Below are 13243 nucleotides of genomic sequence, written 5' to 3'. Positions count from 1 at the left end.
TCTCAGCCCACACCGGGGAGCGAAAACCGACACGGGAGGGAGGCCACACGGGGCCACCTGTTCCCTCGACACGGAGCCTGCCTGCAGTTCAGGGTGTCAACTCGACCCACATGAAATGGCCCGTTTTTGGGGCGCCTGCATGGCTCAGTCGGTTAAGCATCCGACTTCAGCTCAGGTCATGATCTCGCAGTCCGTGAGTTCGAGCCCCGTGTCGGACTCTGTGCTGACAGCTCCGAGCCTGGGGCCTGTTTCCGATTCTGTGTCTCCCTCTCTCTGCCCCTCCCCCGTTCATGCTCTGTCTCTCTCTGTCCCAAAAAAAAAATAAACGTTAAAAAAAAAAAAAAGTTCAAAGAGCAGATCTTTCTTGGGGCGCTTGGGTGGCTCAGTCGGTCGGGCGTCCAACTTCGGCTCAGGTCACGATCTCACGGTCCGTGAGTTCGAGCCCCACGTCGGGCTCTGTGCTGACAGCTCAGAGCATGGAGCCTGTTTCGGATTCTGTGACTCCCTCTCTCTCTGCCCCTCCCCTGCTTGTGCTCTGTCTCTGTCTCAAAAATGAATAAACATCAAGAAAAATTGATATGGCCTGTTTTCTACCCCTTTGGACCCAAAAAGTGGGCGTTCCATCTGCATCAATGTGTGTGAAACCTGACCACTGAGTCAGTGTTTTTCGTGATCTCTTGTAGGGGAATGTTTTGGAGAAGAAAGTATCTTACCTCGAAAGAGACAGAGAGACTCTTGGTTTCTTTGCCTGGTGTTAAATTCAGGCAGAGTGGACTTTAAGACTTTACGTTGGAAGCGTCTGGTGGTCGTGTTTGTAAAAGCATCCGTGACCATCTTCTGTCCACCCTCCCGTCTGGATCTACGACTGGAGAGGCCCTCGGCCAGGCGATGTGACGTAGGGTGGCATTCGGCACCTCTTCACATCCTTTACGCTTTGTTCCGTTTCTTGAGTTATTTGTAGCGAATCTGAGTAACTTAAGCAAAGACAATCAAGCAGGCCTGCCAGGGAGGGCGCCGCAGGACGTCTGACCCCGGGGTTGGGGCGCCTGCCACGGCGCGACCCCACACCCTCTGAGGTTCCGCGAAACGAACAGACAAGGGTCTCGTTTCTTCGTGCTCCTGTGGTACAAGTGCATCCGCTGTCCCAGAGTTTTTCCCTTCGGGGCGTCTGCACTCAGGGTTGTGCCCCCACCCCCACTCCCTGGTTCCAGAACCTTCTTGTCGCCCCCCGGGGGAGGCCCTGTGCCCACGAGCCCGTCTCTGCAGGTGCCTGGTCTGGGCGCGTCATGCGAAGGGTTGCTGTGCTGATGGGTCAGTGTCGCACTCGGCAGCCTCGCGGGCGGGTCTTCGGGGTCTCACAGAGGCTGGGAGGAGGGGTGTTTTAGCCCCACGAGAAATCCCCGGGCCTGGGGCCCCCTGGTCCCTCACCGTCTCCCGTTCCCTCGGAGCCCCAGCGCCCCGGTCGCCTTCCGATCCCTCCTGCTCTTACTGTGTGCCAGGCACCCTCAGTGCTCAGCTGCACGTGGAAGCTTGGTTCCCTCCGATGAACCCACCGCCAGCTAGCGCTTCTCCGTGGCCGTCGGGCAGAGCGACCCCAAGACTGACCCCTTGGCCCTCAGTCACCCAGCTGCACGGAGCCCTCCGGCATTGGAAGGCGGGGGGGGGGGGGGGGGGGCCTTGGCCTTGGCAGCCTGCCCCCGGCAAGAAGGAGCGTGGGCGGCCACGGTGCGCCCGGGGCCCGGGGGTTCTGGTTTCTGCGCACGGACATAGGAGCCGGCCCCTGGGGGGGGCACTGAACGTGGCAGAACCCCGGGGGGTGTGAGCGCAGAAGCCACCGCGGCCTCCCCGTGTCCTGCTTGCAGGCCACACGCCTGCTGGCCCTCGGGCTCCGGCTGCAGGACGTCTGTGACAGCGGAGGGACGCCTGCCTCCGTTTGCATTCTGTGCGGGTGCAGTGTTGACCGTCCCACTCGGGAAAGGGACCGTGCTGCCTGGAGGGCCGGGCTGTGCACAGCAGAAGAACCAGTCCCAGGGCTTGTTTCCTGAGTTGCCTCAGAGAAGAGCCCGTTCAGTAATCGGGGCCCAGAAACCGCCGTCTCCTGGCATCTTCTGACGGGACGCAGCTTCGCGCGTCGACGTTCAGGCCTCGGAGCGTCACGTTTCAGGTGTAACAAGAGGAACCTGCCGAAGTGAAGAGACACGCGGGGACAGATGTCCCCCCAGCAGCGTGACCCGTGGCTCTCGCTCGGAACCCACGGGCAAGACCTCCGCGTTGGCCGGCCCGCCCGCCCGTGCCCACCTCCGACGAGCACCCCTTGTGCCGCTCCTGAGGCCGCTGCTCTGTTCGGTCCCCGGTGGTGGATGTGCGGGGCTGCGTGGGAACGCCCGGCTCCTGACTCCCCAGCGGCCCCGCCGGCCTCGCAGACCTTTCCAGGCGGGCCGGTGGGGCGCGTGCTCTGACGGCTCCCCGGAGGCCGGTCCTTTGCTATGAGAAGCGCTGGCAGGCGTCTTAAAGTGGAGAGATCCCGCTCCTAACCTAGTTCTAAAATAAATGCCTTGCTTTGTATTTTTAGCCGCTGGCCCACTTGAGCAGCGTCTGAGGAGTCTAGGCCGGGGGGGGTTCTTCCGCCGAGAAAGAAAGAGTTAATCGGGCAGTCCTTATTTCCTTACAGAAGGAGCGTATGGGGCCTCTTGGGTGTTTTTCCCTTCCTGAGGGCTAGGGATGGACGGTGACCAGGAAGGGGAGGGCTGGGGAGGGGCGGCAGGGGACACGGATCTTGCAAGCTGTGTCGAGAAGCGTGAGCTGGAATTAAGTGTGTTGACCTGAAATAACGGAAGGCGAGCCATGCCGAGCCTCGCGGCTGAGCGGTGACGAAGCGTCTTCCCAGCCGGCGGTGGTGCCGAGCAGGCTCGCGTTAAACCGCGTCGTGGCCTCAGTGCTCGGCGGGCGTGCTGGCCGGGGCCCCTCCTGGGCCCGACTTAGCGCTGCGACGCCCAGGCCCTCCCAGCGCCCAGACGCGCCCCGGGTCCCTCGCTGCCGATCGGCGGCACTTGCTGAGCGAGCGCTCGGGTGCAGGGCAGGGCAAGGCTGCGGTGACGGTCCCCTTGTCGCCCACTCTAGAGTCGCTGGAGAAGTGGGAGCGCCTGACCGTGGCTGACGCCTTGGAGCCTGTGCAGTTTGAGGACGGAGAGGAGATTGTGGTCCAGGGGGAGCCCGGGGACGATTTCTTCATCATCACGGAGGTGAGTGGCCGCCCTCACGGGGGCTCCGTCCGCGTCGCTCCCGTGTGCCGACCCCGAGTCCCCCACCCCACCCCCCCCCCCCCCGCCCTCTGCCCCGCCAACGACCTCACACCGTGCCGTCGTGTCTTCTCGCCCCGGAGAGTTGGAAGCGAGACTCTCCTCTTGGAAAACAGCGTCGGGTCCCCAGGCGTGCGGTGCCCCGGGAGGACGTTGTGCCGGACTGAACACGAGCGTGTGCGCAGTGGGGGTGGAGAGTCGGAACCCACGTCGGGACCCTGGGTGGCGCGGCACCCCAAGCTCTGTGGCGCGTTGTCACTGGCGGACAAAGATGTCTGTGGCTTCTTTCCGTGCTGTCTCTCACGACTATGCGCCCATCTACAAGGACCTCAAACGAAGACGTTGGTTTTTAAAAGAGGCTCCCGGTTCCCAGGCTGGCGGCGCGTGAGTCATTTTTACGAGGCCCGGCGACAGCTGGTGCTCGGGCCGTAATCCGTGTCGGCCACACTCGCGCCTGTCACTGACAGAGGCAAGCAGCTGCTGTGGCTGCCCGTCCCCAGGGCTGTGCTGGGCTGGGACCCCCGGGGTGAGCCCCCACCCAGACGCTGCCCAGAATGAATGGGGGGCCCGCCTCGCGGGGGGCAGCACCGATTACGCGGGGCCACAAGTATGCCGCCGCCTGTTGGGCTCGCTTCCTCCTCCCGTGGCGCTCAGGGGCGGAAGGATTTCACGTTCATGCTCATTAAAACACATTCTTCAGCTGTGCATCTTGCCGCCGGAGAGAGGGAGGCCTCGGCGGGGCAGCGTGGGGGCCCCGGCGCTGTCCGGAGCAGGCCGTCCACGCTGGAGTTTCTGCACGGCCAGCAAAGTACGCCCTGCTCGGCGCCAGTGGCCACTTTCTGGGTCCAAAACAAACGAAGGAGGGGCACCTGGGGGCTCCGTCGGTACGTCTGACTCTCGACAGCCGTTCGGGGCTGGTCACGGTCTCGCGGTTCGTGGGATCGAGCCCCGTGCCAGGCTCTGTGCTCACGGTGCAGAGTTTGCTTGGGACCCTCCCTCCCCCTCTCTCCCCGCCCCTCCCCTGCTCGCACACTCTCACGCTCTCGCCCAAAATTAAACGTTTTTAAAAATAAAAACAAAACAAGAGGGGACCTTGCCGGGTTGTCGGTGCCGGTGAGACGCGGAGCCCTCTCTGCCGGCACACGAAGCACGAACAGCACGGGTGAGACCTGGACAGGAAACAAGTCTGGCTTGTGACTCCCGGGAGGGCGTGTCAGGGTCCCTTTCCGCCACCCGCCTGAAATTTCTGGAAGGTGGGTCTGCAAGGGCACCGGAGGCACAACCCGCCCCCCTCCCCAGGCCCCGCGCCCATCCCAGCCCCACACCCACCCACCGGGGACACATGGTGCCTGCGGGTGGGGGGCGCGTGCGGCTCCTTCGCCCCAGGCTCCCTGGAAGCCGTGTGAATCTTTCTGAAGGACCCCAGCCCCAGCAGTTCTCGGCTGCGTGAGTCACGAGTCCTTCTGAAGGGAGAGGGAAGGAAGGAGAAAACGGAATGAATTCTGATTCTAGGTCGACAGGGAGTGGATCCGGTCCAGGGGAGTGCCCGCCGGCTTCTTCCTCCCATGATGAGCTTGGCGGGGGGGGGGGGGGGAGGCCCTTGAGGTCCTGTCCTGCTCCTCAAAGGGGCTGGTGGGTGATGTCCCCTCTGCTGTGGCCTCAGACGTGACACCCTCTCTGGGTCTGTGTGGGCCTGGCATTTCCCAGTTAAGAACATGAGGTCCAGGAAGGGATGGAGGGGGTCCCTCCAGCCACCACTTCGTTGGACCCCACCCCCAAATCTGCACTGGATGTGACCACCCGCAGGGTCCTCGCTGCTTCCTGGACAAGCGGGGTCTGACTCGCCGGGACACCCAGGCTGGTCGTGGGGGCGCCTCCTTCCTGGCACCAGCGGCCGTGCTGAGACACCCACACGGCTCAGCTCATCAGTGGGGCCCTGAGCTCCGGGCACAGGACGCCCCACCTTGGGTGTCCCGCCCACTGCACCTCCAGAGAGCAGCCGTGGTCCCCGGGCATTAGCAGGTGCCTGGGTGAGAGCGGCCGGTGAGAGGGGGACAGACCGTGGCTCTAAGTCACCAACCCCTGAAACCGCCTGTGTGTCCCCGCGAGGGGTGCACATGTGGAGCCCCTCCTCTGATGACCTGGGACCAAGGGGAGGGTGTGGTGCCGGCTCGAAGGCACAGATCCTTTCCTGCCCTAGGTTTCAACTCACTAATAAGAAGCTGGTGCTCACGGGGCCACTTTGGCTCAGAGGTGCGTCTGTGTTCATCTGCGTGGTGGTTTTTTAAAACATTTGAATTGATTACCAGTGTTTAAAAATCAAGGTCTTTTCCCGTCGCAGTGGGAATCTAACTTCTCTGTAAACGTGTGGCACCTAGCCACAATCGGCAGACTGGAGGGGTGGGAAAGGACCCCTGTTAGCCACAGTCCCCACCCGGCCCTTGTGTCTGGTCTGCCGGCCTCGCAGGCTTTGAGGTTCGTGGTCTCCGAGCTGAGGGAGTAACTCGGGCCAGCCCACACAATCGTCCATCATTTGCTGTGGACTAAGGCTTGGACCTCCCAGCCGGGTCCAAGGACACGGGTAAAAAAAGCATTAAACGCGGGTGATGGGCACAGATTGGCGAGGGGGTGGGGGGCCCTCACACAGCTCCAGGGAGGGGAGTGGTCACCTGGTTTGTTCATCTGATGTCGTGAGCTGGGACTTTCTGAGCCCAGGATGCGCCGGGCGTTGTGTGAACCCCCACGCACCTGTCAGGGAGGCCTGGTCAGGGTCCAGCGTCCCTCCTGGGGCAGGGGAGGGCTGGGCCTCTGCCCAAGGCCGCGCAGCCAGCAAGCATGCGCCCTGCATCCCAGTGGCCGGGGTCCTGCTCCCTGCTCCCGCGTGATGTGTGCACATGTGTGTGTCCCACAAGAGGGTCCGGGCACCCCTCATTCTTTTATAGAACGGCACTGCCCTCTGTGATTCACGCAGGGTGATGGGCGACGACACAGAGGGACCGTTCTGGGTCTCGTGCTGTGCCCGGGGCAGGCCTGTGTGGCTCCCTGCGGGGTCTCCAGGAGAAGGTGCCGAGGGAGGGCGGTGGGGTGACAGTGACACTGGGCCCTGCCCTGGGCCTGGGGCCCCGTGCAGGAACGTCCTCCGTGGGGATGGGGGCAGGGGCTCGTGCACCGGCTCTGGAATGTAACCCGACTCTCCTGGAAATGTATTTGAAGTTGTCTCCTTGGCAACTTGGATTTTTTTCCCCTTTTCCTCTGTGATCGACCCAGTCCAGTAGGTCCTGGTGGGATCCCAGGGTTCACGGGAATCGAGGCTCTCGGCCTGAAATGCAGCTTCCTGGGTGTTTGCTACACGGCCAGAGGCGGCCCGCTGGCTACAGCTGCCACACCTGGGTCGAGCCTGCCAGCCTCGCTCCCCCACAGCACCCAGCGAGCTGCCTGGTGGCTCCCTGGTCTGAGTGGTGCCTCGGGTGGGGAAGCCAGCCTCCATCTGACCCGAGCCGACCCAGACTGTCGTGGGACGAAGCAGGAGAAGGTAGTGTTACTCGTGTGTTTTGTTGGGTCGGCCCTTCTCCCTCCGACGGCTGTTCCGTTGGTTGGAGACTTCTGGAAACCCCAGTGACCATCCTGTGGCTGATGTTTCCTTACGAGAAGAGACCCCACCCCCACCCCCAGGCCAGGCCTGGGGCGAGGCGAGGCGCGGGTGGCCCATGTTCTTGCGGAAGCTTTCGGGAGCGTGGCCAGTCCGGTTTGAGCTGTCCTCTTTCAGCTGGCGAACAGCACACACACACAGTGGAGTGGGTTAACCCCCGGTTCCTGGGCCGCCTGTGAGCTCCCCCGCACAGCGGGGCTGGTCTGCGCACAGGGAGATAGCGGGAAAGGGGCCCGGGCCCCGCGGCTCCCTGCAGTCAGGGTCAGTTTGATGGGTCGGCTTGAGCAAGCCGCGGTCCCGGGTGTCTAGATGTTTCTGCAAAGGTATTTTTCAAATGGGACTAGCGTGGACATCAGCTGATGTTGAGTGAAGGGGTGGGCCTCAGCCAGTCAGTTGAAGGCTTTTCTTGAGAGAAGAAAGACCCGCATGTCCCCCCGGGGGAGACACCCCCTGCCGGCCGGCCGGCCCTATAGATTCTGGACTCGCGGTCCCCACTGTGCTGTGAGCCAATTCCTGGACCCACCACGTCCAGGCCTCCTCAGGGATTGGGCTCCGAGCAGAGAGAGGGCGAGCGGGTACAGAACTGGCCAGGCCCCCAGGTGTTCCAGGCCCTGAGACTCCCGGCTCCTGGTCTCCAGAACTGGCAAGGAGGTGGGCAGGCCTGACTTTGCATGCCCAGGAGGACCCCCTGAGGCCCACCGACTGGCAGCTGGGGAGACACTGTCACGGAAACTCCAGATTTGGTTCATCTGCTCTCTTAGTAAGTTAATTTTGTAAACGTCCACAATGTTGGAGCAAATGCATAACCACTGCTCCCGAGGCCACGGTCTGTCCGGGGACTGGCCCTGTTGGCCCCTCAGACACACGGACCAGGCTGGTGGGCACGCACGATTCACCGGGATCTTGCGGGGTAGGGAGGAGACCTCCCCCGTGGGCATGTCCTTCTGTGCCCAGGGCCGTTCGTGGCTGGGCTGGTGCCATGCCCTTGCGTGCCAGGCCGAGGCGGGGCGGGGACAGCGGCTACGGGCGCTTCTGTGTTTACTTGCCAAGGAGGGAAGTGGTCCCAGTCCGTTGGCACAGACTGGCCCTGGGTCCGCGTGGAGGAGGGCCGGGCCTCGGCAGGAGGGCCCTGTAGCTGGGGGCCCTGGAGCCAGGAGGTAGCAGGGACGGTCCCACCGGAGAGAGGGTGTGCTGGGCAGGTTGGGGCGGGGCCTGAGGTGCAGGAAACGTTCTGCAGACGGAAACCAACAGAGGGAAGTGGCCTCCAGTCTGCATCCGGGGATAGCGATTGGCCCAGATCGTTGTTCTGCGGGCCTGGTGCGGGGCTGCCCGAGGTCACGGGTGCTTGCTGGCTCGTCGGCCAGACCCCCAGAATAAGAGAGAGCAGGATTTCAGAGAAGTTCTCTCTCTCTCTGATTTTTAAGATTTGATTTTTTTAAAGTTTATTTATTTATTTTGAGAGAGAGAGAGTGCTCGCACACACGTGAGTGTTCACAAGCTGGGGGGGGGGGGGGGGGCGGGCAGGAGAGAAGGAGAGAGAATCCCAAGCAGGCTCCGAGCTGTCAGCTCGATCCCACGAACCACGAGATCATGACTTGAGCCGAGCTCAAGAGTCAGACGCTCACCTGACTAAGCCCCCAGGTGCCCTGAGACTTTATTTTTAGGGGGTAGTTTTAGATTCACTGCAACGTTGAGCTGAATGGACAGAGATTTCCCATAATTCCCCGCTCCCCCCCGACTCCCCCATTATCGGTGTCCCCCAGATGGTGGATTTGTCACAGTCGGTGACCCCACACTGACACGCTGTTATCACCCGGAGTCCATGGTTCACGGGAGGGTCCCTCTGGGTGGGTGCACGTTCTGTGGGTTTGGGCGAATGTGGGACGGCAGGTGTCCACCGTCCCGTGTCCCTCGCGCTGTTCGCCGCCCTAAAAGTCCCCTGTGCTCCCCGTGCTCCTCCCTCCGCCCTGAGCCCGGGCAGCCCCCGTCTTCTGCCTGCGCAGCTCCGCCTCTTCCAGGACGTCCTGTCGTTGGAATCAGCGTGCAGTCCAGGTTATTGGTGATCGCATGCAGTCCTTTGTGGCGCGGAATCGCGGCCCCTCGTCTGGACCTGACCCCACGTAGCCGCTCGCCTGCTTAGGGCGCCCTGAACACCCAGCCGCCAGTTTTTCTGTGACCCGGGGGCGCGGTTGCCGGGTGCAAGGGGTTTGCTTCCACCCACACCGGTGCCCACTCGGTGCCTGGACGGCCTCCCTCCGACGCCAGGGGGGCCTCCCAGGCCCCATCCCGTGTGGGCCGCTGTGATGTCTCCTTCCTCGTCAGGGGCCCGACGACCCCCTCGCCAGCTCACCTGCCTGCACACCTGGCCGACCCCTCAGGCAGGACCTGGCAGGCCAGGCCCTGGGCTCTGATCGGCCTCGGCACACGGACGTGAGGGCACGTACGTCACCTTCCGTGCCGCCGTGGATTAAGTGGGCTGTCGTGTGGCTCGGGGCCTTGGCACTGTCTGCCCCAGAACATTCTGGATCACCACACAAGTCAGCTTGCTGGAAGCCGAGGCTAGACCTCGATGGGAGCCTTAGAAAAACAAAACGTTAACAAAATCGTGCCACCGAAGTGTCACTTCCTGGAACAAGTCTGGTGACACAGAAACGTCTTTAGGAAAACATTGCCTCCTCCCCACCCGCCATCCCCCCCTTCACCGCCGTCCCCATGGCGGCTCGTGTGCGTCCCTAAGTGCCTTCTCCTTGACGGGTTCTTCCTGGCTTCTGTTACCAGCGTCAGAGACGTGGTGAAAGTCTGGGGGATGTTTCTCCCAGACAGAAAACGTGACCCCCGCCCCAAGGTCTGCACGTCCAGACTCTGTTTCTTGCTCAGGCCTTCACCCCGGGCGCAGGGCTGGAACGTAGTTGCTGGCCACGGTGCCCTGTGTGGTCTGGGTTGGGTCGCCCACCCCCCCGGGGAGGCGTTGCGACAGGAGCCTACCCGTGGCTCCGGTGCCCCGGGTGGAGGCCGCCAGCCAGCACAGACAGGAAGTCTGCAGACTGTGGTTCCTGAGGACGGGGCTGGTGGCCGTTGGGCTCGGCTGAGCACCAGAACCTTTGGACCCCAGAGTGGACTGCAGCGGGCTGCCCGCGCCCCCCACCCCCACCCCAGCCTGGAAGGAGCCCTGGGTGGTGGTCCCTCTCTCCTGCCCTCACTCGAAGCAGGGCGTGTGTGGCCAGGAAGCCTCGGACCCACTCCCCGGTGCCCCTGAGGCTGCGGGTGGCAGGGAGGAAGCGGCCGGACGTTGGGGGCAGAGCCCGGGGGGGAAGGGAGCCGTGGGCTGGGACCCGCAGGCCCCTCCCGTCATGCTCTAGGGCACGTTTGGTGCGGCCGCCTGCGTGCAGCCCGGACATCGTGTGTGCCCGCTGGAGCATCGGTCACCGGCCGCTTCCCCCTGCTCCTGACAGACGTCGCCTGACTTGGGGGGCATGAGACAGACCGTGGGTTTGGAGGAAGGACCGCCAGCAGCCAGGGCTTGTGGTGCTGCACGCTCTGGGGCCCCGGCCTCACGGGTGACCTTTGGACCCGAGCGCGAACCCGGCCGGGGTGTGGGCGGCCGTGGGGTGTGATGCCCTTGCCCCGTGGCTCTCCGCCGTGCCGCGGGGAGGGGGGACCGGGGCTCTGGCAGAGTCAGCCCGGCCCCTCGGGGGGAACAGAGAGGAGCTCGAAGGGCGCCCACTCGCCGATGCAGGGGGAGCCTGGGGCTGTCTGCGAGGTGCTCTCACCCGCGGGCTCAGTTACTCCCGTGCGCGTGCAGACGTGCAGCACGCTGCCTGTGCATAAGCACACAAACACGGACGGCGGTGCGTCCACAGGGGTCCCCGGGCGTCAGGCAGGAATGGGCGGGAACGTCTCGTGAACGCCGCAGCCACGGGTGTTTTCTGTTCCGCTTATTCAAGCGCCCACTGCCCTCACGGCCACCTGTCCCATCTGACGGGGATGGAGCTACTTCTGAAGTGCAGGCGGTCGGGCCCCTGCTCCGGGAGGCCGAACGGTCCTGTAGCCACTCTGTGGAAGAGGAGGCTGACGCTGGGAAGTGGGGGGCCCCCCGCGGCTGTGGCCGGCGCTCCGCGGAGCTGAGGTCGGCCGGCTCTGGCTTCAGGTGGGGCTGGCGCGTCTCTCACGGCTTTCCAGCCCCTGCCTGGCGGTGCTCAGTTGTTCAGGGGCGCGTACAGGGTCTGACGGACGCGGGTCCCGCACGGTCCTGTCGTCCGCCCGGGGTGGTGGGTCCAGGGGTCCAGGGAGTCGCTCTGCAGGCACTGAGCCCCCGAACGAATGAGTAAAAGGGTGTGCGGCCGGGGTCCTGGAGGAGAAGCCGCCCCAAGTGCCCCCCGGCGTGCCACCCTGACAGGTTCCCCTCGCTGTGTGCATCGCACCGCCCACTGGAGAAAATCTGAGCCACGGAAGTCTCGTCGGTTTTTAAAACTGAAACGGCGCCGAAGGAGGGAGTCATCTAGGAATCCCGCCCCTGCCGCCGGTGCTAACGCTTTTCTCCTGGGCCCTCCCAGGCCGCGTTCGGCGAGACCCGATTATTTTCGGGCCGGGCCTAGAGTCACTGAGAGAGGAATTTGACGAGTACGGTCTAGCCTTCTGGCAAGTGTTTCTCGGGCCCGGAACATTCCGGCTGGCGGTCCCTCGGGGGTGTCTGTGCAGCCCCGTCGGCAGCCTGGGCAGCGAGTCGTGGGAACCACGACCCCGCGGGCGCAGGGTCTGCACGCACAGCGTCTGCCGGCACCGCCAGGTCAGGAGACCCCGAAACCACACGCCCGAGAGCACAAGGAAGCATGTTCTCGTGAGCACGTTCTGGGCCGGGAGGTGGCTCCACGTGGCCCTGGGGCCCCCTCGCCTTGGCGCCCGCGGTCGACGTCACAGCCGCGGGGGGCAGCGCACGCCCTTGTCCATCTGTCCATCCGGGAGAGGGTGGTCACGTGTACCCACAAAGGAGGCGGGGGCTGCGGCCGGCGACAGTGGTGTTCCCCTGCCGTGTGTTTGCCGTGGGCTCTCTCTGCTTCATGTGTGACGACCTTGCTTCCGTCTGGCTGAGACGGTGACATACCCGTGTGCACGTGCCCCCCAGCGTCCACGGTCGTGGCCTGCCTCGTCTCACGTGGCCATTGCTCTGTGCGCCCCCGGGAAAGAAATGCTGCTGGTCTCTCGGTGGATGGTGGTCTCCCGACCAGTGCTGGCCCACCCAGACCCATCCCTACTCCTTCCTGCAAACACCACCTGATCCTCAGCCCCTCCCACTGCTGCCCACCCTCTCGGCCGGGCCTCGGTGAGCGTGCGACCTGTTTGGGCCAATGCGGCATGAGGGAAGGTTGCTGGGAGCTTCTGGAAGGTTTTCCTGCTGAGGAGAGAAGCTGCAGGAGGAAGCAGTGGGTTCTATGCCTGCTGATAGCAAGGGGAGACGCTTGGCAACTCCCGGAACCGCGGCAGCTCCTGTGCCACCATGAGGGCCTGAGGTCTCCAGAGCAGGACGCAGGGTGAGCCCCGGGCCCTGACACCTGTCTGGGCCACTGAATCGGCTGCCCATCTTCTAGTTCCACTGCCTCACAGATATTCCAGGAGCCCTCAGGCCCCTGCAGCTGGCTTTGCATCTGAACGGACGCTCTCGGCCTGGAGTGTCACTGATTCTACACACGGGACACATCCAGTTCTACTGCTGGGGTTTTGAAAGAGGAAGACAATCCCAGTTGTAAAATGGAAATTATGTAAACAGGAATGGAAGGCGTGTAGGTCACGTACATCATAGTTATAGGACATAAATGTCAAAGAATTAGGTGGGCACAACGGGGCTCTGAGAAAAATCATGCCCGTCTCAGCAGCCCAGGGCACGGAGGGCCCGCACGCGGTGCCAGGGTGACCTTCCCTGTGCCTCCCTGACGATGTCGGAGCCCGTGAGTCCCCTCAGCCTTGCTCCCAGCCCAGGACTCTGTGCCTTCTGGGGTTGGGCAGGGAGCACGTGTGCTCCAGGCCCTGCCACCCTCGCCTCCCAGGCAGTGGCGGCATCGGTCTGCTGTTTAGACGTCTGGCTCCATCCATCAGCTGGCTTCATAAACACACCAGACGCCCACGAGCCGAGCGGCCCCATGGCCGGTGCAGGGGTGAGCGCGGGGATCCAGCTGCCGGCGGTGGGGGGGGGGGGGGGCGGCTGCCGATCGGTGCCCGGAGATTCCAGGCACGGTGGCACCAGCAGGGTCTTCTCACGGCGTCTCCCCCAGCCTGCGGTGAGTCGGGAGCTGGCCTGGCC

At 63.8% G+C, this 13243-nt stretch overlaps 1 protein-coding gene across 4 annotated transcripts in view; it reads left to right on the top strand.

Moving 5' to 3' along the window:
* Positions 1–13243, top strand: part of PRKAR1B (protein kinase cAMP-dependent type I regulatory subunit beta) — a 103117-nt gene that overhangs the window by 87051 nt on the left and 2823 nt on the right. For all 4 annotated transcript variants that reach the window (XR_007147704.1, XM_047837971.1, XM_047837969.1 and 1 more), the window contains one exon: positions 3121–3242. Coding sequence is in view for 3 of the 4 variants with exons in the window: in XM_047837971.1 (XP_047693927.1) it covers positions 3121–3242 (122 nt within the window). In the remaining variant the exon portion in view is untranslated. The remainder of the gene's footprint in view (positions 1–3120; positions 3243–13243) is intronic.

Source organism: Prionailurus viverrinus, chromosome E3 (assembly GCF_022837055.1).
Source record: "Prionailurus viverrinus isolate Anna chromosome E3, UM_Priviv_1.0, whole genome shotgun sequence".
NCBI classification, from domain to species: domain Eukaryota; kingdom Metazoa; phylum Chordata; class Mammalia; order Carnivora; family Felidae; genus Prionailurus; species Prionailurus viverrinus.
The sequence above is the reverse complement of the archived record's forward strand: the minus strand, read 5'-3'. Positions and strand labels throughout refer to the sequence as shown.